The 23,193-nt window shown below is 39.9% G+C and overlaps 1 protein-coding gene across 2 annotated transcripts in view; it reads right to left on the bottom strand.

Moving 5' to 3' along the window:
• The window catches only part of KCNIP4 (potassium voltage-gated channel interacting protein 4), a 1,210,338-nt gene that overhangs the window by 115,573 nt on the left and 1,071,572 nt on the right, over positions 1-23,193 (bottom strand). The window contains exon 2 of one of the 2 annotated variants that reach the window (XM_065878086.1): positions 17,136-17,237. The exons of the other annotated variant lie outside the window; for it this stretch is intronic. Coding sequence (XP_065734158.1) covers positions 17,136-17,237 — 102 coding nt within the window. The remainder of the gene's footprint in view (positions 1-17,135; positions 17,238-23,193) is intronic. 2 annotated transcript variants of the gene reach the window in all.

Genomic DNA, 23,193 nt, shown 5'->3' with positions numbered 1-23,193 from the left:
GCCCATGGTCACAAAGAAGAAAAGCCAGGGTATGAACTCTGGCAAGACTGGTTCCAGGGTTTGCATAATTAACTATTCTGCTGTTCTATCTCCCATAGAAAATGAGGCAGGATGATGCCCTACTTATCTACAAATGACACGCCCAACCAAGAATCAGAAAATTAGTAGCAAAAGAGCTTTAAGCAGAAGATAGAGTTAGAATTGAAAGTGGCCTTTAATCCAGCTCCTTAACTTTATAAATGCACATTTAAATACAGAGTCTTAAATTTAGTGGTTGTAAATCAAAAGCTATTGGGTACATCAGTGGCAGAACTGGGCCTTGATTCCTAGTGCAGCACTTTGCCAAATGCCTGTTGCAATGTCCTGTCACAATCAATAAGCAGACCCATCCTCACTTCATTCACATTTTAATAAGCTTCTGACCCCACCTCAGGAGCAGGTGGGGATGCTGAAGGAGGGCCACCAACTAGAAGCAGTCCCTGAGTCACATAATAATACCTGACATCTGATGGCTGGCTCTTTGTAGTAAGCAAAGTTATTCTCCCTTTCGTTACTATAGCTAAACATCATGATTACTCTGTGTACAGGTAACGTCACCCTGTTTTTATAGATGAGGAAATCACTGTTGGAAGGAATGTTATAACTCAGCTATAGAGTCAGGACTTAAACCCAAGTTTACTAACTGTAAAGTCTAGAAGTGACAGCTGATTACCTGAGAACAACAGAAGGGACATAAAGTTGAAAAGGAGCTTGAGCATATTACAGCAAATAATAATAACAATAAAAGAATCAGGGAGCAAATTCTGATCTTTAATAGTTAGGAAAAACGCTGTCTTCATTTTATGCCATTTCAGAAGGTAGCATGCAGGTGATACGTTTCTAAAAGATTCTTAATTAAACATGTTACATTTATAACATCTGCTGTAAAGGAATAAACATTTGGAAATTTTATTTATGCAAAATATAATGCCCGATTCATAAGATGTTACTGTGTTGTACGTTGCTTTGGTAGAGGGTATATAAATGGGATTCGTTATCCTGGGAGTTAAAAACAATTTGCCTAAGTTTAGAGATAAATTTTTGGTGATATATTAGGGAAATGTTTTCAAGCTAGTATCAGTGATGGCAGTAATATTCTGCCACAAAACATTTATCCATCATGGCCATGTTTAAAACAGAGTACTAGGAAAGCTGAGCAGTGATCTAGGTTTTGTTATGTTTCTCCTAGGTTTAAGCTAGTTTCTTAGTTCAGAGAAAGTTAGACTGTGTAGTCCAAATGTCAGCTGGACATTTATTGTGTGACTAGGATAAGTTAGTAAAACATTCCATGCCTGAGTGCTCCCATATGTTCAATGCCATAGAAATGAGCATAAAATTGTACCCAGTATTGTAGCATAGAGTGATTAAATAAGAAGATACATGTACCTGGCACATAGTAAATGCTCAATCACAGTGTTATTGTTATTATTTGTATTAGTATTAATTACAGTAACATCTGGTGTCACCCTTCACATGATAAAGCAGAATGGTGCCTGGAACTCCTCATTCTAGGAAATTATTCAGTAGCTCTAGATTTTTGTTTTTTGCTGGGTCTGTTTCTCAATTCTGACACTGGAAAATGCGTTTGACCTCTCCAAGCTTCCATTTAAAAATTTCTAACTAAGGATAAAATTTGTTTCAATCTCATAAAATTGTTTTGAGAGATTGCTTCAATTACTTACTGACATATAATATTGATATATTGTATCAATCTATCAACTGATCAATATATTGATACAGTATTGATCAGTAAAGGACCACAATTATGATTACAAATAGTTATTGCATACTTCCTAGTGAGGCTTTGTTCTAGAACCTTCGGGAGTGAAGGTCCTGTTACTACACTTCTTGAGTGTGAATCCCTTTTCTGACTCTTGTTAACTGTATGACCTTGGGCACGGTGCTTAGTCAGTCTATGCCTCAGTTTCTTCATCCATGAAAGGGGCATAAAAATAGGACTCGACAAAGAACTGTCAAGAGGTTGAAATGAAATAATGTGTTAAAAGGGTGTAAAAATAGAGCCTGGCACGTAGTGTTTAAAATATTATTATCATTTAGTTATTTAAAAGTCCTTCAGGGTGAGTATTATTTTGCCCATTTTAGATGGCTAAATCGAGGTACAAGGCAGTTGAAAAGGGGTAATTCCATCAGTTGTCAAAGCCCTTGCCCTAAAAATTGCACTCAGTTGTCTCTTTGTGCAGAGACTCAATGCTGACCAATTATTGTTCATGGGATCCACCGAAACCACAGCTCCCTTTGGAACCTTTTATACTCTTCTGTTTGGTGTTGACACGAGAATAAGGACCATTTTTTTGGAATAAAATTCGAGGCAATAGCGTAGCTTTATTGCCTGTCATTTCCTCCCACACACCTTATAATCTAATATCTGGGACAATTCTCTATTCTTTGAACAAAGCCTGCATTGTCAACTTAAATCCTTCTGCTTATACTATCTCCTCCACATGGATCTGCTTTTCTTCCTCATCAACCTCTCTCTTTTCTCTTTAAGGCTCATCTCAATGGGTTTCACAGTGGAGAGGCCTCCTGAAACTTCTATGCAGCATGTATACTGTCTGTTGTCCGCTTTGATTGAGTTGTACATCATTGACCTGCTTGAATATTGAGAGACATGGGCTTGAGTCTCAGCTCTGCTGCTTCGTAGCTATGGAATTTGGGGTGAGTCACTTAAAATCTCAAATCCTCAGTCTCCTCACCTGTAAAATGCAGATAATAATAGCACTAACAAAAACACTGAAGATTAAGTGGAATAATGTATGGATTTTGTAAAGTGTATGGTATATGATAAAAATCCACATGCATGCTTTCTGCTATTATGATGATGATTTTGCCATTGACCCCTCTAACATCTGCTCATCTAAAGCATTAACTAATTTTACAGTGTCATTGAGATGAATTAAATGTGATTTATATTACCTTCAGGAGCACTCACTGGAGAATATATCTACCTCCAAGCATATTCAGAGAACACTACAAGGTAATAGTTGGAACTGTTGTTCTACCCAAAGTCTCAAATGAGAGTGTTTTGCAAAGAGGTGAATAAGGTTTCCCCTGTCAGTACATCTCCAGAACTTGTTTTTCTGGTTTTTGTTTTTTTTTTTTTTTTCTGAAAGCTTGCAAGCAAAGAGAGGTCAGTGTTTCTGTAAAACAAACTTTGCCCATCACACTTGCTGCTCTATATCCCCTGGCAAGAAGGCAATTTGAAACTAAGAAAGTTAAGCTTTAACCTTGCAATCTAAGCAGATAACATAGCCATGGTCTATATTTTATAGACCTGGTGGAGTGTAAAATTGAGCCCGCTTAAAGTGTTAGGCTCCCATTTTAGTGTCTTAAAGAAACCAGCAGAAGCCAACATTGCCTGGACTCATGTTTAGCCCAAATATTACTTCTGGGTCAATGCAAATGGAAAATAGGTATTTATGACTCCTATTAGAAACTGCATGAGGGACCGATCATGAAATCATTCATTAAAAAAGACAAAAAGAGAAGATTTTTGTTTATCTAAACTTTTACATAGCTTCTTATAAGTAGTCATCACTCTACCTCTTCTGTTCCAAATTAACAGTAAGGAAAATAGTGGAAAAATCAAGTGGGAAGCAAAAGATTTCATCATATAGGTAACTTGACAAAAATACATCAATCAACAATAAAGTTTTATTCAAGCATGGCTTGTGTTCTTCAGACACTTTAAGCCAATGTGTCTAAAATAAACCTATCATCATCTTTTCTTAACCCACTTTCATGATCTTCTCTGTTTCTTATCTTGCTCACTGTCACCATTATTCTTTTGGCAGAACTGTGTTGTCTTTTTGCTATTTTTCACTTCATACCACCAACTGTTTCCCAGTGTTTGCAGTTACACTTTCACCATGTGTTTCAAATCCATCCTTTCCCTCCTACCACTGTTACTTTATATGTAGGACTTTTTCCTCTCCTGTAGGTCTAGTGGTGAAGACCTTAAGCTCTGGCATCACTCTGTCCAAGGTCAAATCCTTGCTTTGACACTTGGTAATTGTGAGATCTTGGGTTAGTGATTTAATTTCTTTGTTTAGTTCTCTCATCTAAGTGGGGATTATAATTGTGCTTTCCTCATACGTTTGTAGGACATACTTACAATACTTGTTCAGGCTTAGAATAGTGCTGTGCCCAGTAAGAGTTAGCTGTTTATATTATTTCTTGCATACGATTTTTAAGCAGTTTTCCAACTGATCTTCCTGTTTTCTTTTTTCTCTTCCCTCAACAATTTACCTGTTTTCTGATTTATTTTTGTGTCATTTTCTCACTCCAAGGTTTGGTTGACTCCTTGATTCGGAAACTAATACCCAGCTAGCTCTTGGTGACAGTTCTGAGAACTTGTCTCTGTCTTGTCTTCAAATGATGCTTATCCTTTGCTACTCTTTTCTCTGATTTCAAGTTCACCAGCAACCCTTCTAAAGTTGGATTTGTGTCCAGCTCCTCTGACTATTGGCTGGCTTTAGCCATCTTACAACCTTTTCCAGGCAAAGAATCATGCCCCATCATGATCTAGCAATCCCACTTCTGGGTGTATATCCAAAGGAAATGAAAACAGGATCTCAAAGAGATACTAGCACTCCCATGTTCAATGCAGCGCTATTCACAATAGCCAACACATGGAAACAGCTTAAGGGTCCATCAATGGATGAATGGATAAAGAAGATGTGGTATATATACTCAATGAAATATTCTTCAGCCATGAGAAAAAAGGAAATCCTGCCATTTGTGACAATATGGATAGACTCTGAGGGCTTTATGCCGAGTGAAGTGAGCCAGGCAGAGACAAACACTGCGTAGTACCACTAATATATGGAATATTTGAAAAAGTCAAACTCATAGAAACAGAAAAAAGATGGCTGCCAGGGTCTGGGGGTGGGGGAAATAGGGAGAGGTTGGTAAAAAGGTACAAACTTTCAGCTATAAGCTGAATAAGGTCTGAGGATCTAATGTAAAACATGTTGATTGTGGTTGATAGCACTGTATTGTATAATTGAAATTTTCTGAGAAAGTAAAACTTATTCTCACCAAAAAGAAGATAAATGTGTAAAGTGATGGATGTGCTGATTAATTAAATGGGGGGAACCCTCTCACAACATATGTGAATATCAAATCACTACAATGTACACTTTAAATATCTTGCAGTTTTAGATGTTCAATTATAACTCAATCAAGCTGAAATTAAAAATAAATAAATAAATAACTTGGCTGACTCAACATTTCCTCCCTTTACTTCAGAGTGAAGTCCAGCCTTGGGTTGGCTGTAAGGAACTTCAAACTCTGGTCCCAGCTCACCTTTTCTGGCTGCCTCTCTTCCCTATTTCTCATTCCTCTGACTATCTTAGCCTTAATCTTTTCAGTACTAGAATTTTCCTCTTGCTTTTTCTCCCTCCAGTGAAATAGTTCTTCTCCAAAGAGCCGTGCCGAAATACCACCTCTTTGTGAAATGCACCTGGGGGAGATTCAGTCCCATCTCTGTGTGTGTAGCCGTCAGGATCATCACAAGTAGTGGCAGAATAAGAGTATTAACAGCCAGCATTTATTTTGACCACTTAACTAGCCAGTCACTGTTGTAAACACTTCACGTGCTCATTTAATCTTTTGATCAAGTGTGTAATATTCACTGTTATTACCTCCACCTTGAAGATGGGAACATGAAACTCAGAAAGGGTAAGCAACTTACTTAAGATTTCTATAGCGAGTCAGTCATGGAACCAAGATTTTAACCAAATAAGCTGGTCCCAGTGTTATCACTCTTAACTTCTTGACTCTAATACCTCCCTAGTATTGCCTCTCACAGCATTTTAATTGTATTCATTGCATCTGAATGATTTTTATACATGTTTGTTTATTTCTGTATAATGTCAGCCTTCAGACAGGGATTTAGTGTTCCCCTGTTCCTGGCACTATTACTTTTCAAATAGTTAGTGCTCCATAAATGTCTGTCACATCGAAATGAAATTTACTAAACCTGACAACAGGAAACAGCAGCCCTGGGACTCCCGCCTCCAGCTTTCCTGTACTAAGACTCATTCATGATTTAATGAAGACTCCCAGTTGATAAATGATGGACCAGAAAAAAGAATGCAGGGACTTCCCTGGTGGCGCAGTGGTTAAGAATCCGCCTGCCAATGCAGGGTACACGGGTTCGATCCCTAGTCTGGGAAGATCCCACATCTGCAGAGCAACTAAGCCCCTGCGCCACAACTACTGAGCCTGTGCTCTAGAGCCCACGAGTCATAACTACTGAGCCTACGTGTCACAACTACTGAAGCCCGTGTGCCTAGAGCCTGTGCTCTGTAACAAGAGAAGCCACAGCAGTGAGAAGCCCGCACACTGCAACAGAGAGTAGCCCCCGCTCGCCGCAACTAGAGAAATCCCATGCACAGCATCGAAGACCCAATGCAGCCAAAAATAAATAAATAATATAATAAAAATGAAAGAAAAAAGAATGCATACCTTTCTATTTGTCACTAAATACCTATGTAACTTTGGACAAGCCACTTAATCTTTCCAGTTTTTAGTTTGTTAAATGGAGACTTTAACCCCTAGGATCTTTCATTCTCCCAGGAGAATGTGAATGAAACGTGAGGATGAAATGAGACACTCGAGAGGAAGAATTCTAAGACTTGTAAAAGACCACGCAAAAGGAAGGGACAAACATTCTAATTACTATAAGTAAATGATGGTGCCAATTAATATTAAATCTGGGTTAAATGGAGTTTTTAACTTTTCCCACTTCCTGCTTCTCATGGGTAATGAAGTGCCACGAAAGGAGGAAATTTCGTGCTAGCTTTGAGACATCCACCATTTGTCACAGGCAGAAGTAAGAAATGTCATCTCACTGGCTCCCGCAGTGCAAGATATGGAAGGAGACTTGAAACACAATCTGCGCTTCTCATTTGTAGATGGTGAGACTGAGGTCCAGAGAGGGGAAACAACTCATTCAAGGGGTTACCACATCTTTTTGGACAATATGGGCTGCATGAGGGTGTCCTATGTAAAGTAGATAATTGGAAAAAAAGACTGTCTTGGGTTTTTTTTTTTTCCCCCTAAAACTGATCGAAACAATGAACATAACTAGAGATCTGGTAAAGTACAGATCTTTACCACTGGAGCTCCATTTCTGGAGTCAACCCCTCTCTCTTCCACCACACCCTTTACTGATGATGTGATTCAAGTGAGTTAATTAACCTCTCATCCCTCAGTTTCCTAGTCTGTAAAATTGAAATAGTGAAGTGTCCATCTTAAAGGAGTAATTTGAGGATATAATGAGTTAAACTGTGCGAAACTCTTAGAACTGTACCAACCACAGAGTAAGTGCTAGATGCTTGTTAACTAAATAAAAACATCTGAGAATTTGAAAATAGCATTTTTGGAACTCATACATATGATGAAATTGAGGGACCATGCTTTCTACTTGCAAATTATGTTTATAAACCTTCACAGTTTATGCTTCTGTTCCTCCAAAGATTTTCCTCACTACATGCCCAGGTCAGAGTTTTTAGCAAAGTCACCAAGGAGTTAGCATGAGATTAATTAATTTTCAGAAGGTTAAACTTCTTTTCCTGGAGGTTACTGTTGTATTTTTAATTGGCAGGATGTTGTCAGTTCGTCACTTTTTTTTTTTTTTTTGCGATACGCGGGCCTCTCCCGTTGCGGAGCACGGGCTCCGGACGCGCAGGCTCAGCGGCCATGGCTCACAGGCCCAGCCGCTCCGCGGCATGTGGGATCTACCTGGATCGGGGCACGAACCCGTGTCTGCATGGGCAGGCGGACTCTCAACCACTGCGCCACCAGGGAAGCCCAGTTCGTCACTTTTTGAAAACAAATTCTCCAACAGTCAAATGCTGATGGTTTCTCTGCCAAAAAAGGCATCTAAAACTTTCCACGATCAATACGCTACCAGGAAAAACAAAACACGCTGAAATGTTATGCTGTATTTGTTACCAAAGATCTGAAGTCAAGTTAGGAAATTATGTTTTGCAATTACACAAGGCAAAAGCTGATGGTGGCTTATCAGTTACGAGTAGTCTGGCCTCACAATAACTTTGTCACATTTGCCCTCTTATGTCTGCTCAAACCAACAACAAAAACCCCTGGATGAAGTTTTAATTTAGTGAATCAATTCTTTTGATTGAATGTGGGCACTGAGATTGTATTGGGTAGAAGTTATTATGAAGTAAATTTAAATGAACACGTGCATATAAATACACATATAGTCAAGCGTTCAATATTTTATCTTTTGCATTAGTTCCTGACTGTCACCTAGTAACCTTTTTATCACCATAATGTCCTTTGAATAAACAGGGAAATGATTACTTTAGAAAAAAGTAACTGGGGCACAGAGAGATAAAGTGAATGAGTTGGAATTATCCAATGAGGAGATACAACTACAGACTTGACATCATTTATTTTTCAAAGAAAAAGTATCTGTGCTCATGTAGAGTACAGTAGCTACAGGTTTCTTTTCTTTTTTTTTTAAACTTAAGTACAGTTGAGCTACAACATCATTTTAGTTTACTATAGAGTGACTTGATATTTTTATAGATTACATTCCATATAAGTTATTATAAAATATTGGCTATATTCCCTGTGTTGTACATTGCATCTTTGTATATTATTTATTTTAAACCTAGAGTTTGTATCTTTTACTCCCCTTCCCCTATCGTGCCCTACCCCTCTCCCCATTGGTAACTACTAGTTTGTTCTCTACATCTGTGTCTGCTTTTGTTTTGTTGTATTTGTTCATTTGTTTTAATGTTTAGATTCCACATATAAGTGAAAACATACAGTATTTTTCTTTCTCTGTCTGACTTATTTCACTAAGCATAATATCCTCCAAGTCCATCCTTGTGTTGCAGATGGCAAAATTTCATTCTTTTTTTTAACGGCTGAATAATATTCCTTTATATACATATATGTATCTATATAACATTACATATATATTATATATTACACACATATATATTACATTTTCTTTATCCATTCCTCTGCTGATGGGCACTGAGGTTGCTTCCATGTCTTGGTTATTGTAAATGGTGCTGCTATGAACACTGGGGTGCATATATCTTTTCGAATTAAGAGTTTTAATTTACTTTGGATATACACCCAGGAGTGGAATTGGTGGATCATATGGTAGTTGTATTTTTAGTTTTTCAAGCCATTCATGAAATAGCTAGTTAGATTCATTAATTCTACAATTATCTACTCAATATCAACATACACCTATAAGCCAGTTGTCAGCCTCCAAGATGTCATGAAATTGGGAACAAATCTTACCAGAAGAGCAGTGTGACTCACTCTGAGAATTGCCACTGATTTTGTAGGTCCCCAACCCTAGCTTTCAAGATGTGGAATATCTGGAAAACACCTTCATGTGGCCTGTTGAGCCACCTTCAATCCTTCTACATTCTGCTGTGGGTCTGGGAGGCTGCCTCTATGAATAACATTATCTGAACTCCCTGTCCTCTGGCTTCCCACTGGGATCCCTCTTTGCTGGGGATTGGATTGATATTAGCTGCATTCCTCTTCCAAAGGCCAGAGTCCTCTTGCAAAGCCTCTCTGATAGTGAGAGCGATAGCTATGGCTTTTTTCGTCTTCCAGTAACCATTGGTCTAAAAATGATAATGCTCACTCTTGCTAGCACTGGGTGCTTCAGCAGTCTCGCTGGGTCCAGAAACCCTGCCCACATCTCTGCAAATAGTCCCTTTATTAAACTCCCCTCCATTGCCCCATTTAAGTGGGCTTTGTGTTTTCTGCCTGGACCCTGACTGATACCAAACCATAGAATTTCAGTGTTGGAAAGTACTGGACTAGGAGCCAAGCTTCTCTTCCTGATTTTTTTTTTTCTTTCTTTTTTTTTTTTTTGCGGTCCACGGGCCTCTCACCGCTGCGGCCTCTCCCGTTGCGGAGCACAGGCTCCGGATGTGCAGGCTCAGCGGCCATGGCTCACGGGCCCAGCCGCTCTGCAGCATGTGGGATCTTCCCGGACCGGGGCACAAACCCGTGTCCCCTGCATCGGCAGGCGGACTCTCAACCACTGCGCCACCAGGGAAGCCCCTCTTCCCGATTTTTTTAATAGCTCAGTGACTTTAAGCAAATTGGTTCCCTTATCTAGATCTCAGTTTCCTCACATATAAAATAAGCTATATTATCATACTAATAGGCTATTATTATTATAAAAATAGGCTATGTTACTCACAATGTTTAAAGTATGATGAACATATCCTTAGACAGTATCTGGTCCAATGGACCCTCCCATGTGCCAATCCCATGAAACTGCCCTTCACTCCCTCCTTGAATTTTTCCATTAAGGCTTCGTCCACTGATGTGACTGTCTCATGCACTTATTCAATAAGTATATCTGTACCACTGGACTAAGGGGCTTTTGGGTTTTATTCCAACTTCTCAGCTGTGTGATTCTGCACAAATCATTACAATCTTTTCACACCACGCTGTCTCAGCTGTGAAATGGGGACGTAAGGCCTAGCTTTCTGGAGGCAGAGGGCCAGACCTAATGCTTTCCCCTGTTTCTTAACAATTTTAAGAGTTGCGATTTATATAACGAAAAAGAGCTACAATTATATGCCTAAAGGGGCTTCCTCAATCAATATCAGAGCTCAGTCTGATAAAGTGATGAAGACAGCAGGCTCTGGAGTTGGAGTCCCAGTTCTGTCAATACAGAAAGTTGTTTCACTTCTCTGTGCCTGAGTTTTCTCAGCCATTGTATGGGGAAAATAGTACATCTGCCTCAGAAGGTGGTTGGGAGTGTCAACGGAGTTAATACTTGTCATATATGCATACTCATGACATTTCATTTACTAAATACTTTGCATGAATCAACTTTTTAATCCCCACAGAAACCCATTTTTCTGATCACAATGGTCTTTTTCTGTACTGTGAATAACCTATGAGACTTTTCTCCTTAGAACCTTTGCAGTTGCTGTTACCTCTTCCTTGGACCTCTCCAGACCCTCTCATGACCAGCCTCCTCTGGTTTTAGGGTCTCAAATGTCACCTCATCAATGAAGCAAAGTATCTCCTCTAGCTGCATTCAGTTTCCATTATATTACCATAGGTTTACTGCCTTCATAATACTCATCAATTCCTGAGATTATCTTGGTTTTCATGTTTATCATCTCTCTTCCCATATAAGCTCCATGAAGGCAGTGAACTGATACATCCTATTTCCCACTATAAATCCAGTGCCTAGAATCGTGCCTGCCACATATAGTCCCTCAAAAATATTGTGGGATGAATGAGTCAATAAGGGAGCTAGGGTGCAGAGGATTTAAGTAAATAATTGCAGGCATTTTGTTTAGTAGGAGGCACAATTGGAATTCAAATGTATGAATGACACTAAACCCAGGCTGCCACCAATTTGCCTTTTTCAGTAGTTCTTGGAAGAGGTAATGAGGATTTACTTGACAGTCCTAGGACGACAGATAGAAAGGAGAAGTTAATTTAAAAGATATTTCAGGGAGAAACTGACCAGAGTTTAGTGACCCTTAAGATGGTGGGGGGCAGGCAGAAAGCAGAGGAACTATGGATGAATCTAACTAACTTCAGCAACTGGGCAGCTAGTGATGCCAATGAATAAACGATGGTGATCAGGCCATCACATCTGGTGGATGGTCTTGTCTGTGTCCTGGCTTGGGTGTTCAAAGAGCAGTGGGCAACTGGCCAGCTCAGGGGACAGGGGCAAAAATCTTAAACAGCTAATCCTTAACTCGTGGTCCAGGTGTCACCAGCCTCAGTTCTTATTCATTTCTCACTCTTGGTTGGGAGTTATTTGAGTCAGGGAGAAGACATTCTAAGTTCTAAATGAACTCTCACTAGATCACATCTATCACTTCTGATCAACAACTAGCCAGGCTGCCCCAAGGCAGGCCATGGCGTGCATCTGTCACCTCCTTCCTAAAGCCTTGTTTGTTGTTCCCCAATGTCTTTCCAAGGCAGTTGGACTTTCGTATTTGTCTGACAGTCTCCTCAAACATCAAAGTCAAGATGTGTGCTCTAACATGAGAAGGTCAGGGTTTATTATTTTTACCTTTTGTTAAAAGTGAGCAATACACTTGATTTTCAAAAAAATGTAATAATGTTTATTGTTTTTCATGCAGAAAATCTTTGTCATGTGCTGCTTCTTTCAAAGCTTTCATTTGAGGCACAAGAAGCAGAGCTAATATTTCAAGTCTGCATTTAATAAATGGCTAAAAAATACATACAGATTCCAAATACTGAGGATATTAAAAACACTCAAGAAGTAATAATGTGCGATGTGTTTAAATATTTGAAATACCAACTCAAAAAACAATTTTCTAATATATATGGGGAAGCTTGCATTCACTTAAATTAATTCTTTCATTCAATAATTTCAAATCTGGGAGAAAATAATCTAAAAGACATACATAGTTATATACACAGAGATATTTATCTCAGTGCTATTTATATTATGGGGGAAAAATAGAAAAAGGGAAAAAATTTAAATATTCAAAAGCCAGGGAATGCGGTCAAATACAACATATTGTAACTATACAATGGAATATTATGTTTGCCATTAAAATGATATTTACATTTTAATAACAAGGTTAATACTTATGAAGGTATGCAATGTAAGAAAAGGATAAATATTTCGTATGGATGGGATCATTAATGCACACACGGGTGAAAAAAGATGTTACTTATTATTTGTAGTTACTTCAAAGTACAGGAGCATAGTAGGATTGTGTGTTGTGTGGTGTGAGTGTGTTATGTGCTGTGTGTTGTACTTTCCAAATTACTGCCATGAACATGAGTGACTTTATTTATTAAAAAATATATATTTTTTTACTTTTTATTTTATATTGGAGTAGAGTTGATTAACACTGTTGTGTTAGTTTCAGGCATACAGCAAAGTGATTCAGTCATACATATACATGTATCTATTCTTTTTCAGGTTCTTTTCCCATTTAGGTTATTACAGAATATTGAGCAGAATTCCCTGGGCTATACAGTAGGTGCTTGTTGGTTATCTATTTTAAATATAGCCATGTGTACCTGTCAGTCCCAAACTCCCAATATATCCCTCCCTCCACCCTTCCCCCCGGTAACCAAAAGTTCGTTCTCTAAGTCTGTGAGTCTGTTTCTATTTTGTATATAAGATATGGAAGTAACCTAAATGTCCATCGACAGAAGATGTGGTACATATATACAATGGAATATTACTCAGCTATTAAAAAGAATGAAATAATGCCATGAGTGACTTTTATAAAAAAACGATTCACCCTCTCAACTCCAGAGATGGAGGCAGAAGCCTGTCCCTGGGAAAAAGAAGCAGACCGGCCGATTCTCCCAAGGGCAGGACAAGGACCACTATCGTTGGAAGTTAAAGGAAGGCTGCTTTGGGCTCAGCATGAGGAAGATTGCTCTGTAAAGCTGGCAATCACCAAATGGTTATTTTCTTAAAGAAGCAGGCCTGCTCCCTAGTAATGAGAGAGGAAGTCTTTTGGGGAACCAGACGTGAGGGAAGGCTCCCTTCAAACTCTTGGGTTCTCTGGTTTAGGGAATCCAAGTGCTCTATAACTCAGCAGAAGTTTGCTTTTTCTCTACAGAAAAGATTTTTTTTTCTTTTGTTATTTGCATAATATTGATAAATCTCACATTCCTGCCAAGAGGAATAAAAAACCCTGTCATTTCTGCCTTCCTGAAAAAAGAAAATGGAATTTAGAATGAGTATTGGCCTCTTATTAAACTAAATTTCAGCTCTCTAGCTTTGAAGCTGCATAGGATCTCGTGGAGAATATTTCTGCAGCCCCTGTGCAGGTGATTCAAGCCTAGAACTCACCCAGTCAAGCCAAACCTCACTGGAGGGCTCTCTGTGGTCCCACATGGAGATGTTTGGTCCCCATGCTTTTTCTCCTGGGGGCCTAGGGTCCTGTCTCCAACCACCTGCCTCCTGCTTCATGTTTTCACATCAGCTTTTCAGTCCTGTGCCCAACTGCTTAGGGCCCGGAACATGGTTAGGGATCTAATTAAAAAAAAAAAACCATTTCTAATATAGCAATGGAATTAATGTGGTCTCCTTTTCAAGTAATCTACTTCGACGTGCTGGGGTTTTCTTGCGACAGGTGGATAAGAGGGAAAGTGGTGGCTAGTGGCGGAGGGAGTTTTATATCTGTGGACCTTTGGGGGGTCCACAAATCTTAGGCCACATCTAGTGTGGGTTCAAGAGCAGCCCGTTTTGTGAAATCCCATTTTTATAAAAATATTAGCTTTTAGGTCAGTCTCCTAATTTTTTTGTATCTTATGTTATTTTCAAGAAATGTCCTGACTTTTTCCTCACACTTAGTTGAAAATTGCATTGCATCCTCTGTGAACACTTATTTAGAGGTGTGGCTTTGCACAGTACTGATTCAGGAAGAGTGCTAGCAAGGCACAACGATTTTGTTCTTTCCTAAGTGAGCAGAGAGATCTCAAAGTTACATTTTACTTGTCTACTTTGTACAGATGACTCTGGTTTTGGTAAATATCTGATAAATTGGCAATTTTAATTTCAACTTGAAAGGGGAAAAGCAATGGCTCTAATAAGCAACATTCACTGACAAACAGTAGCAATAAAAATGTCTACAGCTTCAATACCGTGTAGAATTAAGGTTCTGGCATCTTTCTGAATTGTGGCCTTCCAGGCTGATGGCCTGTTATGTTTTGTTTGTGAGATAGTGTGTGTGTATATGCAATGAAGGAAAAAAATCAAAGCAATGTATCTTAACTATGTATTTTTTTGTCCATAGGATTATTACTGATAAAAATAATTTTGTCCTGCCCACTTTCCCCACAGAAGGTTCTAGTAGGACAAAGCTTTTTAAAGGCTGTTGTATTTACTTCCCTATCTCCCAGCACAGGAACAGGAACTTATATATAATAAATATATGTTGAATGAATAAGTGAATTAATAAAATATTATTATGATATATTAACTTTGGTCAGTGCCACTGAAATAAATTACTATGCTACTCTGGGACTTCTGACAGGACATACTGGGTTCTCTGAGGTACGTTCCATATTTTCTCTATCTGTGTTGTCGAGACTAGTGGAATTTTAGAGCGTTCACATATTTTAGTCACTCATTGAGTTCATCAGTTCCTACAAAATGATGTAGCAGAAAAGAAAGAGAGTAGGTGAAGATATGGGTTGTAGCCCTACACCTGGAATAGCTCACCTAGCTTCTTAATGTTTGTTACCTCACTGGCAAAGAACACTACCTTTTCTATCTGATTTTAACACGTTTGATGCTAGAAAAAAATTGTGCACGAAAGAATGTAAGAATAGGATGCTTGTAAATGTTCACTATAAATTGCATAAGATATCTTTACAAAATAGAGGGTGTCCCTTTACATATCCTCTATATTCTACTGCTTAAGAATGCCACAAAATTGGAGAAAAAGAGGATGAAGAGGTGATGATTAGTCTGATGTATCAATTTGGCTAGGCTATAGTACCTAGTTCTTTAATCAAATACTAATCTAACTGTTGCTCTGAAGGTATTCTGTAGACCTGGTTACCATCTGTAATCAGATGACTTTAAGAGACTACCCTGGATAATGTGAGTGGGCTTCATCCAATCAGTTGAAAGGCTTTAAGCAAAAAGTGAGTTTTCTTGAAAAGAGAATTCTGACCCAAGACTGCAGTATCAAATTGTGCCTGAGTTTCCAGCCTGTTAGGCCTATGAATTTTGGACATGGCAGCTCCCACAGTCATGTGAGCCAATTCCTTAAAATAAATCCCTTTATATACATATGTTTGCCTGTGTATGTGTATGTATATGTATACAGATGGTCCCGGACTTTGGATGGTTTGACTTACGATTTTTTAACTTTACAAACGGTGCAAAAGTGAAACGCATTCAGTGGAAGCTGTACTTCGAATTTTGATCTTTTCCCTGGGCTGGTGATATGCAACCTGGTAGATCCTCTCTTACGATGCTGGGCAGCGGCAGCAACCCAGAGCTCCCAGTTAGCCATTGCTCACGAGGGTAAACAACCGATATGCTTACGTCTATTGTGTACCCAGACAACCATTCTGCTTTTCACTTTCAGTACTGTACTTAATAAATTACAAGAGATATTCAACACTTTATTATAAAATAAGCTTTGTGTTAGATGATTTTTGCCCAACCGTAGGCTAATGGAAGTGTTCTGAGCACATTTGAGGTAAGCTAGTCTAAGCTACAATGTTCAGTAGGTCAGGTATATTAAATGCATTTCAGACTTAAAATATTTTCAACTTACGATGGGTTTATCAGGACGTAAGCTAAGAAAGACCTGCATGTATATATGTATTGGTTTTGTTTTCCTAGAGATGATACAGGGAAAGAGTGGGCAGAGAAGAAAAGTCATATTTGGTAAATGTTTTCCACTTTATAGTAGTTTTTCAAACCTAGTAACATTTCTGATGTTTGGCAGTACCTAAATTACACAACAAATACGTGTATGTGAATCAGGAAATTTACGAGGCGTTGCAGTTTAAAGTGCACAGCGGCTCTACTAACAATTCAGGCAATGGGAATTCCTAGAGTTATCTGAGCCGCGTCCCTACACCTCAGATCATACTCCAATAAAGATGTTAAAAAAAAAAAAAAATCACATGGTGGGTAAGTGTACAGACAATAGAACACAGCTGCCAGGAATCAAATATTAGCTACATATCGAACAAATTAGGTGATCTTGGGCTATTTGCTTAATCTCTCTGGTATTAAATTTTTGATCTGTAAAATTAAAATGATAATACCTACCCTCTAAAATAAAAAACAAAACAAAACAAAACAAAAAAACCCCAAAATTTCCAAATGTTTTGAAGCCCAGACTCCTGTCTCTAGTACTGTGCTGTCAGTCTGCCAGATGGGAAGTGCCTCACAACTGCACAGAGGTTCCCCTGGGTATTTAGGTAAACACGAGTACATTAATAGAGTTAGTTTTGTGGAATATAATATATGGATTCTTTTTAGAAGCAGAGAACTGCAATGCATGCAGACCTAAACAAATAAAACAAGCGAAGTTTGGGGGAGAAAAACAAACAAACAAACTTGCTTTGAACAGCAGGAGACGACGTTTTGGCAGCTGAGCAGGGCAAGAGCTTCATGAGCCGCTCTTTAATGCTGCGCTTGGTGCTGTTCTGAGTGTAGAGGAAACCTAGAAGATACGGGATGGGTTCTGTTAATGCTGTCTGCAGAGAGAAACTCAGGCATGCTGCAGGGTGTGTCAGCAGACGCCGGGCAGGCAGGATGTGGGAGCAGCCATCCGCTCAGGCAGAGGGTTGGGATCCCAGAAGGAAAAAATTAAATCCTTGTTTTCCCTTTGCTTTTCTCACTTTTTAGGTTTCCTTTATGTTGCATTAGATCACGATTACCCCATGAAAAAAGAATCATGCAAATATATCTTCTGAGTGGCAAAAATAAAATTTGCTGGCTTCTTTTGGTCTTAAATTGGGAATACAACAAATATCACTAAAAGAGTTAACTGGATTGAAATTTCAATATTGAAACCAGTATTAAGGGCCCACGTGACAATTTTGTGCATGCATTGCTCCCCATCTTTGATTCCAGAGGAGTGGGTGCTCTGCATAAATCATTCACATCGCAATCATCTGTTAGTACTTTTGCCTTCCCTGAAAGTGAGAAAATAGATGTCCTTCATACACAGCTTCATTAGCATAAGCTGACGTGCCCCAAGATGGGACATCCTTCACATATTCACATGTGGACATTAATGGATGGGGCTCATTCAAACAGAGTGATTCCAAAAGAAACAAGGTGTGTTCACAAAACGTTAACCCAGGAGTAGATGGAGCAGTATCTGTGACTTCAGATAGCTGGAGACGACTCAAGAAAAATCAGTAGTGACCCAGTGGGCAAGCTAGCAAGCGCTTGAAAAACTGTTGCTGTCAGGAGTCACACTTGTTCAGCTCAGCCTCAACTTGCCCACTCTGAGTGACCAGAAGCCTGAATTGCATGTTGCTATATATATTGCTTCCCTAACTATAAAGCAACAGCAAAAGGGCCAATTTAAATCAAGGTTAGACCATCTTTATAATATGAACATGGCAAATGTATCTCTTGTTGCTTTTCTACTTTATAATTCCCATCTTGGAATTATAAAGAGTCCTGACTGCAAGGCTACTGATCTATTTCCCTTTGGAGCTGTTCATCCTACCATTGGTGTCCACTGGCTAAAAAACCTGATAGATCTCTTGTGTTGGGCTGACGGCAAACTAGTAGCTACAAAAATCACATCAGATCATTTACATACTTGAAAGCCCCCTAAAACCTTCATGAAAAAAATCCACACTTTCTAGCACGGACCCCAATCCCTGCATGATCTGGCCCTGTCTCACTCTTACAGCATTGTCCACCACCCTCCCTGTCTTAGACCATCAGCCACCGGCCACGCCACCCTTCTCGCCTTTGTTGAAACTCACACAACAGGTCCCTCCTCTCCCCTTGACACATATGGTGTGAAATATCTTGCTTACTTGATATGCCAAGTGCTGGCTGAGAGTCTGGCACATAAGAAGAGATCAATAAATGTCTGACAAATGAGTGAATAGATTCACTTTCAATACCAAAAGAAGACCTGATTTCATTTCCTAGATTAGTACTAAGGGAGCTTTTAAACTTGTGAAATAAGTCTGATTTACATAAAACAGAGTCTAGTTGGCTTCTTTGTATATTTCTAAGGAGACACGTCCGTCTAAGTGTCCTCTCCTTTGTAAATGCGTCTGGAGCATGATGATTTTGCTTTAGTTTCTCAAGCAGGACATTCTGCTTCTTCCATTCATGTTCTTTCAAACCTCTGTGCCACTGTATGCGCAGTCTGGTGGGTCCTTCACCACTTATCAACGTCTACCTGCTCGTGCAGCCTTCAAAACTCCATTCAAACACACTTGCCTTGATAAACTTTCCCTGTCGTGTTTGCAGCCTTCCCAAGAGAAGAAGGACCCACCTCCCTCCTCTGCTCTATCTTCTCTATTGCCCCTGTATCACACCCCATTGCTCTGGGTATCGTCCCCTCTTGCTGATTGAGACCCTATCCTGACAAGGAGTTAAAGAGAGAAGGTTCTACCAGCCATCTGCAGTAGGAGAGAGACTAGTGTTACCTCCTACCCAGCTTCTTTGCTTCAGATTTGATTTCTTGTTGTCTAGTCCAACTCTACAAACATGCCTGAAACTGGCATGTGGCAGACGCTCAAGAAATATTTGCTGGTTGCTTGATTTCCTCCTTTTCCCTTAAATTCTGAAATCTGCCAAGCTCACTCTCTCTGTGACAGCTTCCTGGACCCTCAGGCCTTTCTGCTTCCCAGGTACTTAAGTATTAACGTTACATTCCGTGTCCCCATCTCCAATTTGGTAATTAATGATGATCTTCCCTGGAGCATCTTCTGAAATGTACTTGGGGCTACAAATTTTACAGGTTGCTGTTTTCAGTCAGCAGTTAAAAGTCTTAGATTTTAGTAGTGACCTTGGGCAGATTATTAAACTTCTCAGGGTGTCTGTCTTTTCTTTATAAAACAAACGAAGCCTTTATACTAAAGATCTTGGTTGTCAAAACATATTTTTAAAATCCCTTTTAGGAATATATATATATTTTTTTTCTTTTGCAAATGAATAGCTGAGATTTGACATTTTTGTTTTTTGTGATCTTCTCTTCCCCTAAGAGAGAAGTGAGTAGGAATGAGAAACACATACATAAAGAAAAAAAAAATTATCTTGCTGCCTTTGCATGGTTATAATTTATAGGAGGCCCTTTTCAACAATAATCTATTATCAGAATCAATAAAATATAATCTCCATGAAGGCCAGGCCAGGATATTTGTCTCTTTTTCAGCAGATTGCAATACAAACCACATTCATGGATATGCTTCTTGATGATCTTCGTAATACTGTAACAGTTGACCATTTCCTCATGCCTCTTCACCTTAACTTCAACCTGGTTTTTCACTAATGACCTCACATTTCCTTCTCTTAGGAATATATTTAAATGTAAATTGTATACGGTGGTTTTTATTGTGTTTTCTTCTCAATGAGAGCTTTCTAAAAAGCTAAAGAGAGCTTTAGCTCTCCCTTCCTCTCCCTCCCCATCTTTCCTTCTCTGCTATCAGACCATTCTGCTCTTTTCCCCTTATAGTGTCTGAGTATTCCAGCATGGTAATAAAACAGCCTAGGTAGATCCCAGTGCTATATGATTTGGGGTAAGTATTTAATCTCTCTGAATCTCAGTTTCCTCATCAAAAAAATGGATTAGTAATAGTATCTACCTCATAATGTTGTTAGAATCTAATGAGATAATATATAAAGCATTTAGCACAGTGACTGTTCCTAACATACACTCAGTGAATGTTAGATATTAATTTTTTTCAGTCCTTCAGTGTACCCCTCAGGTCCTTTCCACATGCTATTATCTCTCTCTGAGATTTTGTTTTACTTCATTGTGGCCTAGTTAACTTCTGCTCTGTCATACTTGAGATTTCAGTTCAATAAGCACTTTCTGAGGAAAACTTTACGTGGCAGACCAAACTAGGTTATGAACAGCTTTACTCTATGCTCCTATAGTTTCCTGTGTTTCTCCTTTACAGCCTTATCACAAATATAATTAAAACAATCGATGATACAATTATGTATTTGACATGTCTTCCCTACTGCAATGTAAGATTGAAGATTTCTACCTCCAGCCTTCAGAGAATAAATAAATATTATTGGAAGTATTATCTCACCATAAGCAACCATATAACTGGCAAGTTACATGCGTACCTCAGAGACATTGCAGATTCTGTTTCAGGCCACTGCAATAAAGTGAATGCCACAATAAAATGAGTCACACACATTTTTTGTTTCCCAGTACCATCATCTGACAACCCAGTGTTGCCACAAACCTTCAATTTGTAAAAAAAAAAAAAAAAAAAAAAGGCAATATCTGTGAAGTGCAATAAAATGAGGTACGCCTGTATTTGAGGCAACGGTTTTTAAGCACTGAACAACGAGCAATGTAGAATAGTGGTACTGGAGAGAAAAACCCAAAAGGTGAGCTCCACAATGCCCAGCTCCCTCTGCCTGGGCGCATCTTCTTTCAAGAGTTCAGAGAGGTGGAGTGCCTGCTCACTGTGCTGAGGTGGCAGAGACTGGAGTTTGCAGGGCAAGGTGCCGAAGAAGAGAGAATTGTTATGTGTGTCAGAGGGGAGGAGCTGTGTGAAAATTAAATGAATGTGGGCCACTGTGATAGTTAATTGTATGTGTCAACATAACTGGGCTAAAGGTTGTCCAGACAGCTGGCAAAACATTATCTCTGGGTATGTCTGTGAGGATGTTTCTAGAATAGATTAGCAATTTAATTGGTAGACTGAATAAAAAAGGTCACATTCATCAGTGCTGGTGGGCATCATCCAATAGGTTGAGGGCTTGAACAGAACAAAAAAGTAGAGGAAGGCGGATTTGTTCTCTGCCTGAGTTCAGACGTCTATTTTCTCCTGCCTTCAGACATTGGCTCCCCTGGTTCTCAGGCCTTTGAGTTTGGACTGGAATTATACCATCAGCTTTCCCGGGCCTCTAGCTTGCAGATGGTAGACTGTGGGACTTCTCAGCCTTTGTAATTGAATGAGCCAATCTTTCAAAATAAGTGTCTTTCTGTTTATCTGTATATATCCCCTTGGTCCTGTTTCTCCGGAAAACACTGACTAATACAGTCGTTGACCAAGGGCTGGGTGATGCGCGCCCAGGGACAGACTTCATAACACTCAGCAAGCAGAAGCCGCTCTAGGACTGAGAACTGAATGGAGATATCAGAAACCATACAGTGCTACAAGATGTGGGAGTTCTTGCCCAGGCTCCCCACAAAAAAAAATGAAAAAAAAAGAGAGAAAGAAGGAAAGAAAGAAATTGCACAGTGCATGGAGCACCTCTGGCATGCACTGGAGAGCTCAGAAAGACTATGCTTTCGGAGAAAGTATCATTTCCCAGAGTAAGAGCCACACCCTATAACTAAGTATCAAATCGAAATTGACCTATCCTAACATATAACAGGACTGAACTTGGCAACACCAAAAGTGCGAGCAACTGTGGAAAGCCTTCCAGAGGTATACTCGACACACTTTAAAAGAAGATAACACAATCTAAACTCCTTACAGCGTACTATAACAATGTCCGTCATGCTACCAAGCATTGGTAGACATGTGAAGGAGTACAAAAATGGGACCCATACTCAAGAGTTTTTAAAAAGCAGTCAATAGAAACAGACCCTAGGATGACACAGATGTTGGACTTGAAAGAAAAAATTAGTCATAATAAGTAAACATTTTAGCAGTGAAAATAAAATTACAAAAGGAACCACATGGAAATTTTGTATGTGAAAAGTAAGATATCTACAACGAAAGAGCTTTTTGAGTTGGGCTTAACAGCAGATTGGGGACGACTGAGAAAAGAGTTAAGAGCTTGAATGGGGGTTGAACATAGCCTGAAGGGGTTAGTGCACCACGACTAGCCGGGAGGGAGTTCGGGGAAAAGCCTGCACCTGCCGAAGAGGCAAGAGACTTTTTCTTCCCTCTTTGTTTCCTGGTGCGCGAGGAGAGGGGTTTAAGAGCGCTGCTTAAAGGAACTCCAGAGACGGGCGCGAGCCGCGGCTAAAAGCGCGAACCCCAGAGACGGGTGGGAGACGCTAAGGCTGCTGCTGCCGCCACCAAGGGGCCTGTGGGCGAACACAGGTCACTCTCCACACCCCTATTCTGCGGAGCCTGTGCAGCCCGCCACTGCCAGGTTCCCGGGATCCAGGGACAACTTCCCCGGGAGAATGCACGGCGGGCTTCAGGCTGGTGCAACGTCACGCCGGCCTCTGCCGCAACGTCACGCTGCCTCTGCCGCCGCAGGCCGGCCCCGCACGCAGTGCCCCTCCTTCCCCCATCCCCCAACCCCCGGCCTGAGTGAGCCGGAGCCCCCGAATCAGCGGCTCCTTTAACCCCGTCCTGTCTGAGCAAAAAACAGACGCCCTCCAGCGACCTACACGCAGAGGCGGGGCCAAATCCAAAGCTGAGCTCCTGTGAGCTGTGAGAACAAAGAAGAGAAAGGGAAATCTCTCCCAGCAGCCACAGAAGCAGCGGATTAAA

This window comes from Phocoena phocoena, chromosome 5, assembly GCF_963924675.1.
Source record: "Phocoena phocoena chromosome 5, mPhoPho1.1, whole genome shotgun sequence".
Lineage (NCBI taxonomy): Eukaryota > Metazoa > Chordata > Mammalia > Artiodactyla > Phocoenidae > Phocoena > Phocoena phocoena.
The sequence above is the reverse complement of the archived record's forward strand: the minus strand, read 5'-3'. Positions and strand labels throughout refer to the sequence as shown.